Source organism: Lipophrys pholis (assembly GCF_963383615.2).
Source record: "Lipophrys pholis genome assembly, chromosome: 3".
NCBI classification, from domain to species: domain Eukaryota; kingdom Metazoa; phylum Chordata; class Actinopteri; order Blenniiformes; family Blenniidae; genus Lipophrys; species Lipophrys pholis.
The window spans coordinates 5,375,141-5,397,517 of record NC_137627.1 but is presented as its reverse complement, the minus strand read 5'-3'; the positions used below and the strand labels follow the sequence as shown (position 1 = coordinate 5,397,517).

The following is a 22,377-nucleotide window of genomic DNA, read 5'->3' as shown; positions in this document are numbered from 1 at the left end:
TGCAGTGAGTCTTTTCTCAGCATATTTTTCATAATTTGGTCATTGGTCACAGCAGGTGTTATGGAGTATTACAGTCCTACAGTGAAGAGTAATTTTCTGTAGTCCAAGGAAGACTAAGTGATGAATTATAGGTCAATTCTCGCCAATCCAGAGGAACCATCGTAGCAAAAGATGGTCCTGGTTCTAATGGTCAAGACACAAAGTGGTTTGAAGTCTGTTTGGTGAAGAAATGAATCGCGGTACACTGACCAAGGTCCATAAATGGCCTACGACAAGAATTTGAACCAACCTGTCAATATGTGAGTGTCGTTCGCCTTGAGAAAAGGTGCCAACAGAATGTGGTGTGAGATGAGTTCGATCTGTTTGACGCATTTCAATACTTTGGTTGTTAAAATTAGAGTTTTAGCCTGGTTTCCTGACCAAATAATCAAGCAAATGTGTGTCTCCTAATAAAAGTGGTGTGTTTCAGTAAGGCAAAGATTTAAGGAACACTATTAAAAGGTTCAGTGTTCATTTGACCGTTCAAAATCCTTGGATTGCCGACTGATCCAATCTTGGTCCAGGAAGGCATTTCTTTCTAGAGCCTTTCTTTTTGGACGTATCCCTGCTGAAACAACACTTCAAGACTTTTTTGAAGTCCTAACTTTTATGGTCAAAAGCTGGTGTGGTGTTGGGTGTCACAGAAAATTTGAATTTTGTGCATGACGAACCGCGTTGCGCCTGATTTCAGCAGCCGACCATTGATTTTAACTATTGAATTTGTTGATTTTAAACAAAGATGAGTTTAGGTCTGAGTCCAGGACTGCACTTGTTACAATCTGGTGTTTCTGGCATTTAAGTCACAAGTGGAGCCATCTGGAAAACTTCTTATTGTACTATGTTCATTATTTGAACTTCATTAATATCAGTATTTTTTCCTGGAAGGATCATGTATTGCAACAATACCATCAGCAGAACTAATATGGAGGTTTTACAGCCGAGACGGTGTTCCTCGATTCCCTCGCTTTGCCTTGTTTACAGTCTGTCTGTTGCGGTGATGTTGGTGAGTGATGTGACACAGTTAGTGAGGTTAAAGGCTTCCAGTTCTCTCAGGAGATCCTCTTCAGACAAGAGAATTCATAGATAATGGGAGGAGACAGGAGTTAACGCTCTGACCTGTTGGTTGAGGTTGAGGGCTCATTTCAATTTTGGGCTATTCTCTCTCATGTCATTTTAAAACATAGGTTTATGTCTTTTATTTGTTAGTTCATATCTTTTTTTTCCCCCAGCAGGAATAGAATTGGGTTGTTTTTTTTTAGTTGTGTAGGGGTAAAATCCCTGATGGGCCATCGACATGCGTGACCTCATATCCCTAGTTGCAACAAAGATTGACCCAGATTTAATCAGTGCAGCTGTTCTACTTTTTGTGTCTGTTTATCGTGTCACTATTGGATTTTGCACTTACAGTCCAGTTTCTGTGATTGAAAGTCACATCCTACTCTGCATTTGTCGAACTCTGGTCTGTTTGACGGCGAATGTATTGTGTGTGTGCTCGTGCATGCAGATTCAATGTGCTGTATCGGTTCAGTGTCAGTGCTCCCTGATTGGACATGACTTTCTCTTGATCCGTTTCTCAGTCTGTTTTAGTTTGACAATCTATACTCCACCTAATTGATGGGCTCGTGCTGAATGTACAGTCTATATTATCCACTACTAACTAGTGACAGAAATAATGGAGACAAGACTGTTCAAATCTCTAAACTTCCATTGAAATTGGTTTTTGTTGCTCTAATTTACACGGCAGGTGTTTTTAATGTAATAAGATCTCAGAAAAAAAACACATTGACGAGTTGAGCTCGAGAGCTACGACATTGTTTACCTTGAAGAGAAAAAAGAACATTTACAAGAAGAGTAAATTTCCCGAATGGTGACACAATGGGTTAGGCCCTGGCGCCTGGGAGAACCTGAAAATCCTGGGTGTGGCAAGGCAGACTTCAGGTATAAAAACTAACCAACCCTGCTTCAGGTAAAGAGTGGGCTGGTTGATGGGGCCAGTCACCACAGGTATCTGTAAGGTATTTTGTGGCATACCCTCCAAGTGTGCCGCCCCTTTCCTCTGAGTTTGTTAGATATTGAGCCTACTACATAACTAACAACGAACTCAATAGCTCAGTTGACTTTTAAGTCTTTCTCCAGTCCCTCGGTTAAGTATTCGGTGGCCCCCAAGTGGGCCAGGTGCCAATCGGCATAAAGACAAAACTTGTTTCCTCATGGAGCAATTATGGTAAGGACACAACTCTGATGATCGATTGAACTACAACACAGTGACCAGTTAACTAATAAATATATCTGCAAGGAGCAACAAAGAAATAAAGAAAAAATCTGTTTTAGACGAAAGACACATGATAAATCTCATGATACATATATAATGAATAGTTAAGGCTGCCCTGAGCAAGCCCCAACTATAAACTTTTATCTGTAAGGAGATTCTAAAGCCGATCTTATAGTAAAGGAGGTAATCCGCCTCATAAACTCAAGCGAGGGGCTGGTTCTTACAGACAAGAAGCCTGAAAGTTGAAAGCTCAGCCTTCTGTTGTACCGATGGAAACTTCCAATTACAAGTAAACCAGGATGTGGCCTTATAGTCTTTAAAATATGCCAAAGCTTTGCGGTCCATGGACTCCTGGCTGCATAGCACCTAGATTAATTACTTTCTCAGTATCTCTCTGAATCTGTACTAGCAGTCCTAAGTAGGTAAAAAAAAAAAAAAGCGGTCCAAGAGCTCTTGAGAATTATTTTATGTTAAATTTCACTGATAATAGAAGCAAAGGCAGTCCAAATTAGGATTATATATTTAGACTGTTTGTCTGACGTTCAGTTGTAGATCCAGTTGATTATGATAAGTGGTTGTTCTTGACCCAATCCAATCATTTTTAGTTTAGGTAGGCAAGAGAAAACCTTCATACAAAGTCTTCAGTTAAAGATCTTTATCTATCAGGACGTCGGTCTGAAGACTTAACTGATCCATTACTAAGTTGTAGGAATTTAACATAAATATGTTCGACAACCTATTTTTTGTTTGTGGTCTTCCACTGTCGAGACTGAGAGACGGACCACGATGTCCTATGCAGGGACTAGTGAGGTTACTCTGTAACCTGTCTGAAGTCGCATCCCACACACGGCTGTGCTTTGTTCCAAAGCAACATGTGATGTGCAGCTTGGAATGTATGCGAACGGTCGTCTGTGGCTGGACCATCCACTGCTTCACACCACAACTCATGGCTCCACATCTGTCATCTGCCATCATTTAATTTATAACAACCTCCATCTTTCACCACCAGAGAGGTTTCTTGTTCTGCTTTGTTTCTCTCTTAAGTCTTCCCTGGGCTGTAACTGGAGAGAGGATGAAGCTCTTTATGCTCTTGTTACAGCCCAGAAAGAACTGGGGTTGTTTCCAAGTCTCCCTACATTTGTCTTCCCCCCACCGTTCCACCTGGCATCTCTCGCCGTTCTGGCCATGGCTCAGCTCATTCTGCCGTCACACATAATGAAACATGCACATTTTGTTATTCTCACCATTCCCCACTTTGCTCTTCAATGTGTTCAAATCAATTTGCAGTACTCTCTCTTTCTTTTTGCTCCAACTGGCTCCCTTTCTCACACTGTTCTCTCCTATTCCATCTGTTCTACGTTTTCCCTCCCCCACCTTCCATTGTCTATCCTCACTCCCCCTTTCTTCCCCCCACGCAGGTGGTGAGTCAGCGGTTTCCTCAGAACAGCATCGGTGCGGTGGGCAGTGCCATGTTTCTGCGTTTTGTCAACCCGGCTATCGTGTCTCCGTACGAGGCCGGCATCCTGGACAAAAAGCCCCTGCCCAGGATAGAACGAGGTCTCAAACTCATGTCCAAGGTACGTCTGGTGGCTGCCGGACCTCCGTGGTGCAGATTGATGCAAGGATAATAAACCAATACTTATGATGCGTTTCACTTGAGTTCATGCTAAGGGATACTTGTTCTCTTTCTTTTTTTTCTTTTGCTGACTAATTCTTTTCTGTATGCACGTTTTTGCCCATTAAGTCATCATGTTGTACACTTTGCTCCCTCTCCACACCCTTGTGTCTTCAGAAGGGATTTGCATCAAAGGCATTAGGACTCAATCTCATTCAATATATTCACGTGCAAATCTCTTAGGATATAGCATACTGCACATTTTTATATTTTGATCAGAACTAATTTGAGCGGTATCCTTTACCTCGTCCTAACCCATCCAAACTTAGGCTTGATGTGGAGATTTTAGAACTTAAGGATTATTAGAAAGGTTCAGGATGTTGAGACACATTCATGTCCCGACCCACCACCTTAGGCAAGATCTCATTATTGCTTTTTAAAACCTAAATGCAAATGTTGCACGCTTTACTCTCAAGTGACACTTGTGTGTTTCCTTCAGATCCTGCAGAGCATCGCCAACCATGTACTGTTTACAAAGGAGGAACACATGAGGCCTTTTAACGACTTTGTGAAGAGCAACTTTGATGCAGCGAGGAGGTGAGAACCAAGCTGTCGTTGGCACATTCATTGCTGCAAACACATTGTTTACAATAATTCGATGTATAGCTAATAGGTAAACCTCGAGGTTTGGGTGGCGGGGGCTTCTGATGCTTCTGACGTGCCAATCATGAATATCAGTCTTGAGGTTGAAGTTTGTGTTTGCTTTCGCCATGACAGGTTTTTCTTGGATATAGCATCCGACTCTCCGCCCAGCGACTCGGTGAACCACAGCTTGTCCTTCATTAGCGACGGCAATGTGCTGGCTCTTCACCGCCTCCTGTGGAACAACCAGGAGAGAATTGGCCAGTACCTGTCCAGTAACAGGTGAGGAAAGATTCTTTAATGCTGACAGCTCATCACAATTCTTGTCTTGATGGAATGATTAATAAGGATTTCTTCTAGGGACCACAAAGCTGTAGGCAGGAGACCTTTCGATAAAATGGCTACCCTGCTGGCCTATCTAGGACCTCCAGAACACAAACCTGTAGCTGACACCCATTGGTCCAGTCTCAACCTGACCAGCTCTAAATTTGAGGAGTTCATGACGAGGTAGGACTGCCAGCAGAATCCATCAATACTGGATCTCTGCTTGAACTGTGGGAGAGCCGAGAAGGCTGCGCTAAACAGCAGAGTATTGAGTAAATGAAGATGTGGGTGGTCCTCAGCCCTCTCTCTTCTTCTGTAGGCACCAGGTCCATGAAAAGGAGGAGTTTAAAGCCTTAAAGACCCTCAACATTTTCTACCAGGCAGGAACCTCCAAGACCGGAAATCCAGTTTTCTACTATGTGGCCCGCAGGTAGGAAGACGCTGTTTGTCCTTGAGGGTGTTTTTTTTTTGAAATTATTATTATTATTATCCATGTGTCCAAACACACGGCCTGTGGGCCAAAACTGGCCCTCAAGACGCTCCGATCTGGTCCGCCAAACCACCAAGCAATTTGTAAAAAAGTCATTGAAAACATTGATTTAGAATAGTGGACACAACACAATACTGACACTCGAGCTCAGATATCGGTGATGCTGCCATGAAAGGTAGTAACCTCATTGCTATCAACCTGATTTCAAAGCTGTGCTGTCAGGGGGAGTTTGTGAAAACATACATAATGCAACAGCTATAGGAGAATCTTTTTTGGACATTTCTCTGTATTTTACATCAGAAATTATCAGTAAAATTGGCTTTATGTTGACATTGTAGTCGTTTTCTGTTAAAAATGTTTTTATTTTTACAAAACCAAAACAGTAATCATGTATAAGCAAAGTAAAAATGTTGCCCACATTTTACCAGTCTGGCCCCCTTGAGATGAAATTAGTCTGTATGTGGCCCCTCAACTAAAATGTGTTGGACACCTCTGCCTTAGGTATTTCCTTTTGTATGGCTTTAATATTTCTGATCATTTGTCAGTTGACCTCTTTTTCATTACAAGGATACCTTAAGAATATCTTGCATTAATTCTCTCCAGTCGGACACTTTTATGGAAGACCTTTTCCAGAAGTTCAAACTCTGTTCAAGTGTAGAGAAGAAAGACACATAAACATTGGATCTGCATTTTTTTTTTAGTTGGTGAAGAATGACCATGCATCAGTGACCAAATGTCTTTATTTGTATTTGCAAAACAGTCAACAGTCCATCATCATTATAATAGGAGTTGCCAAAGCCGCAGGTGGGTTCTTGGTGGTTTGTGGAGCTGCAGTGCTTTAGCTGTTCTCAGTTCACTTGAATGAATCACATTGTTTTTGTCACCATGCTGATAACTGAAAGATTTTGGACTTGGCACTCGCGTAGGCGAGCTGAATACTACTGAAGACTTGACGCCACTTTGCACTGTCCAAACTGTTTATGTTTATCCTAAGGTCACCAGATCTGAATCTCCAGCCAACATGTCCCCATTCTTCTACCACAGCCTCAGTTTTTTAACGTACCCGTCAACCTGAATATGACAGAAGTTTGGATGAGGCAGTACATTGCTTTTTTTATTTATTTTTTTTATTTGCTGAATTATTTCAAGGTCAGACCTCCAGATATAAGACTTCCAGGATATAAGACTGCGTTCACACTTGTATGACTGATCTAGACCAAGGCAAAAGGAAATGACGGAATTGTGGTTCTTTTGCTTTGTTTCTTTCTACACTGGCCTTTTAAATGTGGCACCAAAAATATGTAAACAGAAGGCATAGTGGAGTTTTTAAGATGTAAACTAGGCCTCAGAACTTTTCTAACTTCCACAATATTGAGTGCTGCGCTACGTGCATTCATAAGACTATAGTGTGGTGTTTTTACCAGTTGAGACGTTACAGAGAGCTTATAGAATGTACAAAGGAGTTAAAACAGTCACACTAAATCCTTTGTTGCCCACATCAACAAACACTTTGCTGAGAGGTGTCTAATGCTTCGATCTTTGGTCCATGTTCTGATCCAATCTGCTTTGAACTGAATCACCCAGAGCTGGTTTTAAAGAGGCTCAAGACCCGATTGCCTATTAGGTCTTCTCTCCACCAGTGTTGGATCCACTTGTGTGGCGTGCACCAAGGTTCAGAACAGTTTGTCCAGGCGTGATCAGTAGCACCGAGGTTTGGTTGAATCCGCACAGACTTTACAAGTGTGAACACAGACTTGGGCCCCGTTTACACGACAAGTGGAACCTGAAGACTTTCTTTGCATCTTCGGTGTCCGTTTACACGACAATGATGCTCGGAGCCACTGAAAACACAACTTTTTGAAAACACAAGTGTGGGTGTGACAAACACAACCAACAACGGCAACTTGTGGCCTGGCCATGCTAACTACCTGGTTTTCAGCGTTTCTGTGTAAATGGACATCGTTTTCAAAACGTTGCCGTATAAACGAGAACTTTTTCTGACAAATAACACACAAAAACTAATCGTTTTCACTTTAAATATCATGTAAACGGAGCCATAATTTGTAATGTCCGCCCAGATTTGTTGATTGACTCATGGCCTTCAGTATGAAAACAACAGCACCGACATTAGAATTAGATTCACTGAGGCCAAATCTGATTGGACGAACTTCTATGGAGCAGAAAACTACATCTTTTGCAGAATCTTCCTCCTCCGGCTAATCGGTGTAAATATTCTATTCTTGTGCTTTGGTGTTTTCTTTTAAAATTTTATTGTTTTGCATATTCTGTACTTATACTTGTCACTACGTTAGAATGGATTACATTATACTATTTGTCCACTCATGGTGAAATAGAACAAGCCCTTCCCCACTAAATGTTCACTTAGTAGTTACTCATTATCACGTGAGGACTCGGCTATTGGAGTCCTTGTTATTCAATAAGCGACAACTTGAGAAGTACTCACTGGAATCATGAAATGTAATAGCTTGTAGGCTCAGCAGGGCTAAATGTAGCACTAGCAGTTTATGAAGAAAGCAGGCTGTGGGTGTGCAGGCGTTATACTGGGAGTTTGAGCATTGACATTAGCACACTCGGTGATTAAAGTTGTCACGATACTTTGAAACTTCAATACAGTGATAGGATTTTTTTTTTTTTATTAATACTTTATAGTTCTTTCAATACCAAGGCTGAATTAAGTTGATGGCTTAATTAAGTATAAGATGTTTTTTTTGGTTTCCATTCATTTGACTCATTTAGCCTCTGAATGTAAATTCAATTGGAGATTTGAGTTTCTTTTTGTTACAGCAGAAGTATTTGCTAGTATTTTTTGTGTTGTCGTTAGAGGCCATGTCAGTTTAAGCTCATGATATTGAAAAACATTAAAAGTATCAATATTTTGAGCAACCCTACGGTTAAAACATGTCTACTAATACTTGAAGTACTTGACCATGTTGTAGATTCACACAGGTTGTATTTGCATACAGGAAATTGAAAGACTTTGTTATGTTGCACATGTTGAAACAGTGATGGACAGAAGGCAGTAACAGTCGCATCAGTTTTTACAGGAATCATGAAAATGGAGGCTCTAAGTAGAGTGACTTGGTCATATGTTCTACTGTTCCAGAAGAATCTGCTCATGGTTGAGTTCCGATCGTTGGACGGGTATTTCAGAAGTAGGCAAATGTCGCCACCAGAACCGCAATAGTCAAATTCAGAGTCTCGATGTGGAGCCCGCAGCCTTTATTCCTCGAGTTAGCTACTTTGGGCTTTTTGGTTGGAGCCCTCGGGCGTGCCGTTGTGCTTGTGTGTGCCGAGAAACTTTCAAAACTTGTGGAAGACGTCCAGGTAAGTACCGCCTGGTCATCAGAGTCATTCATGCCTCTTTTATCTGAATAAATGGCAGTCTCAAACAACGCAGATTTGACCTGGTAGTTAGACGTGACCTCCGCAGTCCTTGCGGAGGACAGAGTTTCACCTTTGCTGTTCACCCACAGCGAAGACTCTGTGAAAAGCGCAGAGTGCCATTCCCACCCTGTTGCCGTCAGATGTGTCTGCCCACATATTGGTCTGGTGTAACAGGGGCAGCCTAGGACCATTGCACGGGTTTGTTCAGCCCACTTGAGGATTTCTGTTATTTTGTCCTCTTCTTCACAAGCCCATGGGTTATCTCCGAGGGTTATCACCTCCAGCACCACCAGCTTCTTGAAGACCCCCTCAGGCAACCAAGTGAAGCGATTGGCGTGCAGATAAAACCGAGTCAGTCTGGACAACCGATCCAAAGTTCCGGGCAAGATCTGAACCAGATAGTTATAAGACAAGTCGATAATCTCCAGGTTGTGTGGCATGTTGGTAGGCACCGTCCAAAACCTGTTGCGGCTCAGGTTGAGTGTTTTGAGACTCGGCAGCGTGTTGTTTATGAACACTATTTTCTCCAGCTCATTATTGGACAGATCCAGTACTTTCAAGTTCCAGTTGTACGCCGTGTCGTTTTTATCCAGCGAGCGCAGGAGGTTCCCCGCTGCTCGAATGTCCCACAGCGACCGCGGCAGTGCCGGAGGCAGAGTTTCAAGGCGGTTGTAGGACAGGTCCAGGGTTCGCAGGTGGGCATAGTGGCTGAGCTGGTTGTCCAGACCCTGCAAACTGTCAAGACACATGGTTGAAAACAGAAATGTGTCTTTAACTTTGGTTACAAGTGACTGTATTATAATGCAAAAGGTCGGCAGTTAACAAAACTTTTATGTGAGGAATGACTCCTTAAACTACAAGTCCTAACCTTTTATTGTCAGTAAAAGAAATGGAAAAAGGCAAAAAGTGTTACGTACATAGTGGGTCATCACCTCTGCACGCTACAGCCCAACAACAATCGTAGAAAAAAACCTGGTTTAGTTTATTTTGTACTTTTTAGAGATTCATAAATCAACCCTCCATTACGGCTTTCTGTTGTCTGCCGGCAGTCTGTTCACAACTGGATATTAAATATTCCAGTTACTCATGTTCTATGTGAATTCACCAATGATTGTACCTCACGTTGCCCCCAAGTAACTGAACTCCAGGTGGAAAATACCCTTTCAAAGGTTTGGACTGAAAAGACTCGCCTATATCCACACAACCAAAAAGACTAACATATTGACAGATATTAAAACGGAGGAAAAGTCGATTTATTCTGAGAACGCTTAGCATTAGGCTCTAATTCACAGGTTCACGTTAACATAACATTATCTAACATCTCAAGTGTATCAGCTTTAGACATCTATGGTTGAGGCTTTCTCACACACACAAATTATCTGGGGCAGCTGCATATTTTTAACAGTCAAGTGCTGCATACGGTGACCTTCACGCACCGTTTTAACATCCCTCCCCTAATCGTTCTTCTTTTCAACCCTCAACCTCGTGAGAAAAAAACAAGGATCTGTCTCTTTCTTTGACGTGTCTTCGTCCTCTCTGTGAATAACTGCAGTGCAGGACTTTTGAAGGCTCACCTATTAAAAGAGAGGTTGAGGAAGCGAATGTTGTGCTGCAGGCCGGGCGGCAGCTTGGTGAGGCCTCGCGAGGAGCAGTCCACCACGCGGTGCCCCCCGCTGCAGGAGCACACCGAGGGGCAGATGGACAGCACCCAGCCTCCCTGCAGCCCAAACAGCAGCAGGAGGAGCAGGCAGAGCAGCGAGGCAGAGCAGGGAGCAGGCATGGTCACAGCTCTGCGGAAAGAGAAGTGTTGGATTAAAGATTACAGATTTCCAGGAGAAACGTCTTGAGACAAGGACTTTGGAGTTTGAGTCCAGCTATGTGTTAAATGAAGATGCTCTCTCTGTTTTCATTTGGCATCCACGAAAATATGACGATGGATCGGGATGTGTGTGTGTCTACTTGCTGCAGGCCTAACAGATTTCATTACCATTGCCCTCTTCAGCCAATTAGCTCAGTTCAATGTCACAAAAAGAAGAAATCGCATTAACAGGCAGAATATGTCTCTACAGCATTCTTCTGTCAAACGGAAAACAAAAAAGAAAAATTGAGTTAAATGCTGGTTAAAGACCCAGCTTCATTCACATGGCTCACTGGGTTCTGTGTTGACAGTCTGTCAATTGCAGGTCTCCGGGCTGTTTAATGTGATAAAGCTTCCGTCAACTAAAGTTTCCAGTTGTCTGTGATATAGCTCAACATACGGAGGGCAGCTTCTATACTCGTATGTTATGTTTTCTGACGGTTTGCCTGAGTCCTTCGGGAAAGTTTTGCCGACTTTGACAGTCTCACCTGCCGCCTAATGCTCATCTTTTAATCAACAGCCAGTTTATTCTGTCAGGGCAAAGATGTGAGCAGTTTAGCAATTAGGTACCTAAGTACCTAATCAGCAGTTTGTCTGTGGTTTCCTTTTCAAGCTTTTTTAACGTAAATGATCCATAAAGCCAAACATGGATAAAGATGATGCATAGTATTGATACCTTAAAGATATCATGCCTCAAAAGGAATCATTATTTGCCCAAAATGAGCATGTCAGCTGATATGATAGGCTGGTTACATTAAATTATTTATTAAATTAAAAAGGTTTGGCCTCAAGAACCTTTTGGAAAAGCAGTGTTTTGTATTTTTATCTATTCATATTGTCATGTTCTTCTCTTTGGATTACTTTGATCACCCTCTTAAACATTGTTTGGGGTTTTTCCCTGTAAATTCTCTGGATTTGTTGGTCCTTCTAAACCTAACCTTATCCTTCGTCTGTCTTCCATAACAGCCTCGATCTTTGCTTCAGTGTTTCTTCCTGACCACAACTGATGGTGCAGTTTCTCTGCAAACCCAAACCTGTATTCATTTAGCCATTAGCCTTCTGGCAGCTGATATTTAGCCCGTCAGGACCAGCCCTGCACCGTTGCAGGACTCCTGATAAGCCGTCCTGAATGATAACCAGTTTGAAGTTCTGCCAGTGGGACCGCGGCTCGCAGTGCTGCAGTGACACTCGGTTCACTCAGGGTGATATCAGCTGTGCGTTCACAACTGCAGGCGTCTAAAGACCGGGGCTGTGATTTGTGCTCTCGAACCGTGGGACATCCCGACGACTGTGTTCTCGAAATATCCTCAGCCATTATCAGAGCGATCATGGCAGCCGAAGCCCTGCCTGATGAGAAGTCCTTCCTCTGTGTGTCGGGCTAAATGAGTTACTTTTATCTCAGTGGGTTACTAAGAGAGGTAATCTGCGACAGAGCGAGAAATAGCCTCCTCATGAGTCAGCACAATGTCCCTGCATGAATAGGATTCAGAGTTAAAAAAAAAAAAAAAAAAAGCTCACTGCCCTGCCCAGATAGAAGTCTCCTGAAGCCACTCACCTCATCCTGTCTAGTGTTTGTCTGTCATCTTTCCTTTTCGCCCGTCGTCCTGTCATCCAGCTCCAGCTTTCGTCTCTCCCGTTGCTTTCCTCCTGTGTGTTGTTGCGGTGGTTTCGCTGGTGCACAGCCTAATTTTCTGGATGCGTGGATGTTATGGGTCTGCACATGCTGCCCCGCTCGCCGCCGGCCACCCGTCCTGCGCTCGCTGCGTTGCGGGCTGGCGATGCAGCTGGAGCTCCGGGTTAGGAGATGTGTAGAGGAGAGAGAGAATTGCAGCAGCGAGCCGGCTCTACTGCTGCTGATGAGGCAGGCAGGAGCTGTGTGTGTGTGTGTGTGTTTGTGTTTGTGTGCTGACAGCAGCAGCTCCCTTGCTCCAGCACACTTATACACATTTCAATAAAACAGTGCTTCTTTTTTTTTTTCGTGCCGGCATTTAGCATTTGATTTCTGTTACAAAATTCATTTTTTTTAAGCTGTCAAAGGCGTCACTACTACCTTAGGAAATATATGAAACTAGTGATTTCTCTTTCCATGACCACCTTGATTCCTTTAAGCTTCTTCTTGGTTTCTGCTGCACACTTACTGCAATGAGCCAGTCGCTCTGCTTCCACTGACACTGGTAGTTAAAAAAAAAAAAAGCTCTCAACCCCACTGATTTAAAGCTGCTCTAACAAAGATAAGCTGAAACAATGCGATTATTTAAACCCGACGCTCAACTGAAAACACTGTTTCACCTAAAAAGAACAGCTGGTAGTTGAACGGATGACCAATTAGCTTAATTAGCAACAGATCAATACCAGGGAAATCCATCATTGGTAAAGATACAAGAATACATCATTGTTGATGGCATTAGCGGTTTGTACTGTAAAGACTTGAATCACTACTCAACAATATTTACAAATTTCTCTTTTTTTTAACATTCTGCATAATTATGGCTGCACTTTAGATTTCTGATTTATCATGGAAATAGATGTATTGAAAATATTTTAGATCTTTTGAGGAAAGTTTTACATCTGCTAGGACTTTAACATTTTTGTGCGCTTGAACAGGCTTTCGGACCGTTGGTGGTAATTGTTTTTGTCTTTTAGGAACGTTAATGTGCATCCTCCTGATCATGACAGGTGATAATGAAATAATTCAGATTGCCAAATTATGACTTAGACCAGGGTTGACAAACTCACTTTATTTCAGGGGCCACAAACTGCTCAGTTTGATCCCAAGTGGGCAAGACCAGTAAATAATAGCATTATAATATATAAATCATTAAGAAGTTTACATATAATGAGCTATCCTTTTACTACATATAACAAACCTGAAATTTTAATAAAAGAAATGTAATTTCAACATTATGCCTCAATTCATCATGTGCTTTGCAACTTACAGATCATAGTATTTATTCATTTTTTTCAACTATTTTCATCTCAAAAAGATATAAAACATTTGGAACTCAAGCATAGTTTGATACGTTGACACCCCTGACTTAGTTTGAGCTACAGTCACTTTATGAATGGTCCATGGTCTGCCAGTCCTGAGTATTTTTTTTCTGTCAATATTCTTCCACATGCATCCTGTTGGTAGGTAAAAGTAGGTTTGTTTTTCATACGACCACCAAACCGCATCCTGTCAGCTATGTTCCATAAACCAACACCACCAGGCCTTCTGACTAGAATATGTATTAAATCCTTTCATGACACATGACATGAAGCTGAAACCAGCAAATGAGTGAGAAGTTTATTTAACACAAGTGTTGCACAAGTATTATAACCCAAACTGTTGCCAACATGGAACAAAAACAAACTTAAATAAACCATGCCGCAAACTGTCTAAAATATTTTCACTAGTCTGTCAGAACAGTGACATTCAAATTACCAATGAAACAGTTTGCATACTTCATGTACAACAATTCCACACCAAGATCTAACACAGTTGGCCTAGAGGTGAGTTCTGCACATGAAAGGTTCCTGCTGTCTAGACCCGAGTCCACAGTGGGAAAACTTGAAGAGAAGCTCTGTTGTTCCACGTTTTCATGTTGAGTGGTTTCTCTCAGAAAGACCCCAACAGTCAGCAGCGGCTGCAGCTGGGAGCTAAAAAGTGCTGAGTCTGGAGGAGATGTGATTTTGGGGGGGGGTGACTGATAGTCCTGCAGCTTATGGTTTCTGTTTTATGATGGTGGTGTGGTCGCTCTTCTGTGAACACACTACAGGAGCAAATGATTATTTTAAGGCCATCAATAATGACCTTGTTTGGATCTGTTGTACAAGTTCCACCAAACAGTCGAGAGTAAAATTAAGAACAGCCCAACAATACATAGAAGTAACAGCATAGTCGGAATGGAAAGGTACGATTTTTGTGTCTATATACAGTTATAACGCCTTAAAAGAACCATCAAATCCAAACCTGACTTTTCAGATTAGGTCAAAAGACTTTCTTCAAATGATCACGCACACTTTTACGGTAGAAATCCACCTTCAAATCAGTTTTATGTGAGACTGTTTCAAGTTGATTCCTCTTTGTATTGCCTTGTTAAATGTTATCTTCGATTCACACTCAAACTTCCTCATTGCATCTAAATAAAGATGTAGAAAGTACATGCGTAGCCTGTGATATTTCGAGCTCTTAGTCATATGCTAAACACATAGCGGGCTCCTCCGCTGCTCCCCGTTTCCTTCTGCTTTTCTCTCAGTTGCAAAATGAATATTAAGGCATCTGCATGCGCTTCACGCTTGTACTTTTTCCTAAGTAGCCCTCTGCAAACTGTTTTCTGCGTAGACTTGTAGAGCTGAAACGGGTCCCTGGTCTGAAGTGGCCATTAAGAAAGTTACACATTTAATGTGACGTTTGAAAACCTGAAGCAGATATTTGACTAAACTCACTCTTCTTAATTTCATCATTAGTCAGATTAGTAATTTTTCCCTTTAGTCACTGCGGTTCCCGCCCTCACTGCTGAGAAAGACTACCATTGGGTAATAATCATCTCCTTGATGCAATGGAAACTTTTGGTCTTAAGGTTTCTAAAGGTCATTGTTAATTTGTGCTGTTGCTTTTTTCTACTACTTCAGACAGATCTGGGGGATTGTCAGATCGGTTCAAGTTAAGGCTGGTAACCTGTGAATTGTTGTTTGTGGACTCGGAGTTGTTGTTTTGGGAAGACGTTTTGCCAACTTCATTAGAGTCTCCCGTCGATTTCACGTCTGGAACAACTAGGGCAGATCCACGTCTCTCCTGCACGCCATTTCCGTCCAACTTTTGACCATTTACGTTATCTGAATCTTTACTACCGAATGTAGTAGTGGCAGTCATATCCTGCATCTCCTCATCCGTTTCCGGAAGCAAGGACAGTCTTTTGGACAGTCTCTGAGGCAGGAAGCTGGAGAGAGAAACTCTGTTTGAGGACCGCAGTGCTTGATTACCATTGTTGGACCCACTCTCTAAAAATGGCGACGGGCCAGCCCAGTCTGTTGTTGTTATCTTCTGCTTCTGAAGCTTCCGTTTCTTTAGGTAGATCACCAAAAACCCTACCATCATGAGTAGCAGAGCTCCGCCTATTAGCCCTGCCACTACTTTGCTGTGGTTTGTTCTAGCGTTGAGTTTGGCCTTGTCTCCTGAAGGATCTGTCTTTTTCTTTGGCTTGGTTATGGGAATAATTGCGGTGGCAGCTGAAGTGCGGTCCGAGGCTGTGGATCGTGTCAAACCTCCACCACTACCTGTGGCTGGGCTGGTGCCATCGGATTTGCCTTCTTCAGGTTGAGTTGATGCGTTCACAGTCGAGGTGGTTCCTGTGGCCTGCGATTGACGCGTAGATGCACCTGGAGTTTCGCTTCTTGCGAATACAACGGTGGATGTGTTTCTTGTGTCGAGGCTTTGGGTGGTGCTGCTCAGCCTTGAGATTGCCATTTTGAATTCAGTAGAGTTCCCAACTTCAGTGGTTCCAGCCATCGTTGTGGAGATGCCGACTGCTGAAGTGTTTTTCCTAGACAAAGTGGAATCGGCGAGAGTGGCTGCTCTTTGAGTTGCCAGTGAGGATATCTTGGGGGCAGTTGTGTGAATACTGGTTCTTTCTTCAGTCGGATTCCCTTCAACTGTTGTCAGTGTTGTGGCATCAGAATCCAACATGTTCAGGTGTGCATACGAGCTGGACACTTCTGGCACGGTCACCTGGTTCTGAGCCTTCGCATTTGCTTCAGCTGTCATCACCTCAGTGAAGCCGTCATCCTGTCCAGATGTCAAAGCGCCACTTGCTGTTAATAGCAGCCATGTGAAAACAAAGTTTATGAAACCGCCAGCCATTGTTGTTGGTCTTTGTCTTCTGGCTTCTTAGTGCACCTAGAATAGAGGAAGTTATTTTTTATCAGCGATACACAAGAAGCAATGTCATCCATTTCAAAAATGATCAGGTGAATTTGAGAAGAAGAAAAAAAGCCTAATGTTGTGAAATCGGAGTTGCGTGGTCGTTTCCTCAAAATGCGTCTCTCTATAGGCCAGTTTTAAGCGCTTACAAAAATATGTTTATGGCACTGCCGTTAATAGTTCCATCTTGTTGAGCTTCATTCCTCTGTTGGACTTTGGCTATATTTCACAGCATTAACCCCCAGGAGTCTCTTAGTGTTTACTCTATATTGGATTTTTTTTTTCTGCTTAATATGCCAAAATTTTACAACTCTACTGCTAATGCTGATCCGAAAACATGCTCCGATGTTTCTGTACAATAACAATTAAAATACTCTCACCTTTAGTGTAATTATTCTGATGCTTGGTGTTATTGTGATGGTCCCTCGACAAATGTAGACATTAAATCTTTTCTTTTTGTATTTACACATAATGGACAAAATCAATTTCAAGTTTATATATTTAGTCGACCATCAAGCTCTGAGGTGTTATGAAACTGCTTAATTCTATAGACTTTGTTATTAAAAACTTTGTTTTTAAAATTAAAGATTGGTTCAAAGTCAACTTGTATACAAGATGTTTGAGCATCTCACGCCGCTTTTTCTATTCAGTCACAACGCAATGAACTTATGTTACTCAAGGCCTTTCATCGCACGTTAAAAGAAATTGAAGACATCGGCACATTTGTTTTAAAAACATAATAAAAGTACTTTTCATCCAAAGATTTTAGCTTGAGCCTCATTTTCATCTTGCAGGGTTACATTTCTCTTAGAATAAGTGATGGAGAAAGCATTGCTTCCTTTACTTGAGTTGTAGATGGATATTTAGTAAAGTCCCCCAAGACAATAACTAAACTTATTAAGCTGCACTTACCACAGACTGCTTCAGTAAGAAGATGTGTCGATACTGGTTGTCTTCAGATGGTGAATTGCCACAATTGTCCGGCTTCATTGAAAACAGGAACTCGTGGCATCGACGCTGCTCCTCTGCAGAGATCTTTAGGGTGATTTCTGACTCACTAACAGGAAGTGTGGCTTGTGAAACTGGGGGCAACATGCGCATTCTCAATCTGCTGAGCTAAACTGGCCGTTCATTTTGACTCAGATGCTTCAATAAAACAGAAATATATTAAACACAATTGTACAGACATTAATCTAATTGCACTCTGTAAATGTAAATGTTCACGACCACGCAATTCACTTCAAATGTTTGTCAACAGTTTTATTAAAGCGTGTGCTCAACTCTTAAAATCGTGTGCTTTCACAGCTTAAAATAGATGGTCACACAAACTTCAGAAAGATTTAAGAAACTGTTGCGAACTGGCTGTTCTGTTATTCACATAAAGGATTATTTTAAAATATTTTGTGATTCTGCTTGTGGCGCAGTACATTGTTAGTTTTTCAGTTTTACTGCTGCAGTTACTTTTTAAAGTTCTGATACCTTATATAGCCTGACAGTCAGGGTGACGTAAGAAACGGGACCTTGTATGTAATTTCACAGGTTATCACTTTAAATGCTGCAATTTCCTTTTCCTGCTCAGGGCATCTTATTTCAAAGAGGTAATTCATATAAAAGCCAAGTAAAACCTGCTACAAAAAGGGAGCTATTAAGTTAGCTGTGCCTTATGTCTGACCAGATAACCAAAGACAAACTTCTTTTCCACCAGTACTCAAACCAGGGATTTTCTCAGTTTCACCCATGAGTGTGCGACTAAAACCATTTTCAGTTCAGTTTATGTACATCTTCAGTGTGACAAGCTGAATAAATCTGAAACGGGAATACCAATAAAATCAAACTGAAGCATTTGTCATTTCCACTTGATTAGTACTCAGATTAGAAACACAAAACACTCAGGCAATAGATTTCTTTATTTAAAATCTGATGGAACATGAGTTATTGAAGACCAGTACTATTCAAAAGTGTGTAGTACATTTAAAAGATCATTCCAACGATCAAACAGACACTGCACTTACAGAAGTAAAGCTTAACACAGATGTATTATTAATAGAGCAAGAGCTGTTTGTTCGCAGCTTTCTGACAATTGTTTTGCAGCACAAATTTTCAAATTCAGAAATTGATAATTAAACACCTTTAAGCAGTACTTTTAAATCTTGTTCTTGGAGTACCACTAATGGATCTTTATTATGGGTACCGATCCTTGAGGAGCATGATTGAGAACCACCAGGTGTAAAAATGGAAAGGGTGTTAAACTTCTAGTTTTTGGTTGGACTGTTTTTGATCTTTACTGTTAAACAGAGTTGCGGAAGTTGAACTCGTTGAGGTCGAATAAACTGGAAACACAACTAATGAAACATGCCGAGTTAAAATAGAACAGATCAGCTGAAATGAGAAGTTGAATCTTGGGCGCTGGTATTGATCAAGATGGGAGTTGCCTGCTTACACTACAAGAGGCATGTCCTCTAAATCCCTGGGGACCTCCAAACAGGAGTCCCTGGAGCTGGAGGTCTGCAACAGACTTGCCTTCTCCTCTGGTTGGAAGGCCGCTGTCGTGGCCCCCTTTGGGAGTCCTCCTCCAGCCTCCTCCATCTCCATCGCCTCTTGTATTTCTGCCTGGCGGTCTTCCTCTGTTTTGCCATCTGCCGTCACTTCCTCCAGCACGACGCTGGCATCGCATGGGCCGACCAGTCCCACGACTTCCTGTTGGTCCGCGCCCCAGTAGCCCGCACTGCTCACCAAGTCCATGTTGGAACGAGAGGATCGGCGCAGATGAACCCTGCGCTGAAGTTGGCAGACCTGGCACGCCAGTACCACTGTGGTAATCAGCAAACAGACGATCATCCCCCCTGCCGAACCGATAGCAATCAGACCCATCTCTGTGTCCACCAGGCAGTCGGCACGGGCGCCATCGGTGGTGTTGTCATCGGTCGTGGTGAGGTTGGGCTCCACGGCAGGGGTCGTGCTGCCAGCGTAGGCTTCTGATTGGGGTGGATATGTCTGGGTGATTGAAAGGTCTGGGTCTGCGTCAGTAGGACAGATTGGCAGTTGGTTGAGGAGGAGAAACAGCCAGAGGGTTCTGGTCCCTTCCATCATGATCTGAATCGAAGAAAATTTGTGTCAACGTTATGGAATTTTGACTTTCTGCATCAACTTTGTCAATTCCAGTCTTTCAAAGTTATATAAATCTGTTTCACAAAACATACCTGCTGTCGTCTTGTGGATGTCTCGATTGAGGCTTGACGTGAAGCACCTGCTGCAGACGGTCTCTTGGGCCACTCTGAGCTCACTTCCTGACCCCCCTCTCTGAGTGTTCTTCGCTGGCTATTTCAGGGTCTCTGGTTTTATACCACAGACACTAAAGACCACTTAGAGATTAGAACAGCAAAAAATAAGCGTTCTTTTTCATACTGAAAACATTCAGAACAAGAGCATATGATGCCATTATTATTATATAATAAGTACAGTATACGCTGAGGCTTGGCCAAGTGTAAAATACTCATTCTACACAGCCAAAAGACATGCTGTCCATGTGTTCAATATTACTCTTTTCATGTCATTATTTAAAATTAATTGAAAAGAAATAATGACTACATAGACTACATAGAACAAGGGTGTCCATAACAACTGGCTCCAATCCGGCCAAACCACCAAGCAAATTGTAAAAGCTTTCACAGAACACATAAATGGGAAACTAGCATGGGCCTCAAAGCCATGCTGTCAGAGTGAGTGTGTAAAAACATGCATAATGCAACAGCTGTAGGAGAAGTTTTTGGGACATTCCACTGTATTTTGCACCAGAAGGTTTCATTAAAATTGTCTTTATATTGAGATTGTAAGACATTTTATTCGTGTATACTCTGCACCACAACAAAGAAAACCCCACTCAAGATGATCTTGGGCTGTATGTGGCCCCCTAAACTAAAATGAGTTTGACACATTTGATTTCACTGTTAACCCCTAAAGTCCCATTTTCTTTTGTTGTTCACTCTGACCTGAATGAACTGCAAAGTGCCACAGTTGCTGAAGGTCAATTGAGGTCAGTGAAAGGGGAGGTGGAGTTGAATATGCTTCAGAGTCTTGACTTGTCTTCGAGACTTCAAATCAATTAGAGTTTGGGATGAATCAATTTCCAGAGCGGGTGTTGGTTTTTATAACGATAAAGTGCACTCTTGCTCCATGCCATTATAAAATCTTGCATCAGCAAGAACTCTAAAAGTGAAGTTTTGCTTGTGGGATTGCCTCACTGTTTGAGTGGACTTTTTGTGGGCGCTCTAGCAGGAAGCAAACATGTGTTAACACTGTTGGAAACCTGTTCCATCTGACATCTCTGGCATTCTCGTCCATGTTTGAGACATCGTGTGTGTTTTCTCTTTGAAAGGTTCCATTCAGCGTCAGATCGCACTGTAAAGCTGGATTTCTGATCTTCTGTTTTCTTTAGGTTCAAAACGGGTCAGATCAACGGAGACCTGCTCATCTACCATGTCCTGCTCACCCTCAAACCTTACTACGCCAAGCCCTACGAGATAGTCGTGGACCTGACGCACGTTGGACCCAGCAATCGCTTCAAGACCGACTTCCTGTCCAAATGGTTCGTGGTCTTTCCCGGCTTCGCCTACGAGAACGTGGCCGCCGTTTACGTCTACAACTGCAACACGTGGGTGAGAGAGTACACCAAGTATCACGAGCGGCTACTGACGGGCCTCAAGGGCAGCAAGCGTCTCCAGTTCATCGACTCTCCGGCAAAGCTGGCTGAGCACATCGAGCCTGACCAGCAGAAGCTTCCCGCAGCCACGCTGACGCTAGAGGAAGACCTCAAAGTGTTCCACAATGCTCTGAAGCTAGCCCACAAAGACACCAAGGTTTCAATAAAGGTGAGGAGATACGGTCGGTCACCGTTTACTGACCAGACCAACAGCCGTTTGTACGTTTGAGAAAGTTGAGCGATTCTTGGGTTTCCCTCCCCGTTGCTCAGGTCGGCTCGACAGCAGTCCAGGTGACCTCAGCCGAGCGGACCCGCGTCCTCGGACAGCCCGTCTTCCTCAACGACGTCTACTACGCCTCGGAGATCGAGGAGATTTGCCTGGTGGACGAGAGTCAGTTCACCCTCACCATGGCCAACCAGGGCACACCGCTCACGTTCATGCACCAGGAGTGCGACGCCATCGTCCAGTCCATCATCCACATCCGGACACGTTGGGAACTGTCGCAGCCCGACTCCATCCCACAGCACACCAAGATCCGACCAAAGGACGTCCCCGGCACTCTGCTCAACATCGCTCTGCTCAACCTGGGTAGTTCTGACCCCAGCCTCAGGTTAGACCTGCTTCAAATGGTCATATTTGTTTCACGTTCTGGTACTCGGTGTTCAAAGAACCAATTCAATTCTCATTTTTCCAAAGAACCACAGAAAGTTCCAGGAATGTTCTGATCCAAATTTTCCAAGTAATAAATGGAAGTGAGAAGTATTGTACCGTCTGATGATAAGCTTTTCTTATATGCAATTAGTTGGAAGACACATTTCAATAACTTAACGAAGAATCAATGGTTATATTAGTCACAGCTGTTTCCAGTTTTATATTGGGCCTCAGTACATGAAAGTAAAACATTTAAGCTTCTGTATTCATGACATAAAGCTTGTTTTTCCCCAACTGTTTTCAATCATTTTGCCCTGGGGTCTGCAAACTGCAACTCTGGAGCCACATGTGGCTCTTCAGCCCCTCTGCAGTGGCACAGCTGTCTTCTTTTTACTCAATTCATTGAGCATTTAGTTGCAGTTAAATAAACAATGTTTCCAATATTTCATCAACAAAAACAAGCTTGACGTCTGGTGGCT

At 42.7% G+C, this 22,377-nt stretch overlaps 2 protein-coding genes across 2 annotated transcripts in view; one reads left to right on the top strand and one right to left on the bottom strand.

The window, feature by feature from the left end:
- The window catches only part of nf1a (neurofibromin 1a), a 63,207-nt gene that overhangs the window by 28,571 nt on the left and 12,259 nt on the right, over nt 1–22,377 (top strand). Inside the window, exons 30-36 of the mRNA XM_080460556.1 lie at nt 3,730–3,888; nt 4,426–4,523; nt 4,704–4,850; nt 4,929–5,075; nt 5,212–5,322; nt 20,983–21,415; nt 21,517–21,857. Of these exons, the coding sequence (XP_080316682.1) occupies nt 3,730–3,888; nt 4,426–4,523; nt 4,704–4,850; nt 4,929–5,075; nt 5,212–5,322; nt 20,983–21,415; nt 21,517–21,857 (1,436 nt within the window). The remainder of the gene's footprint in view (nt 1–3,729; nt 3,889–4,425; nt 4,524–4,703; nt 4,851–4,928; nt 5,076–5,211; nt 5,323–20,982; nt 21,416–21,516; nt 21,858–22,377) is intronic.
- LOC308107348 (oligodendrocyte-myelin glycoprotein-like) lies at nt 8,550–12,205 on the bottom strand (the record flags this gene model as incomplete). The annotated part of the gene is made up of 3 exons (XM_080459669.1): nt 8,550–9,522; nt 10,362–10,577; nt 12,201–12,205. The coding sequence occupies 3 exons, from the start codon at nt 12,203–12,205 to the stop codon at nt 8,550–8,552; spliced, it is 1,194 nt and encodes a 397-aa protein (XP_080315795.1).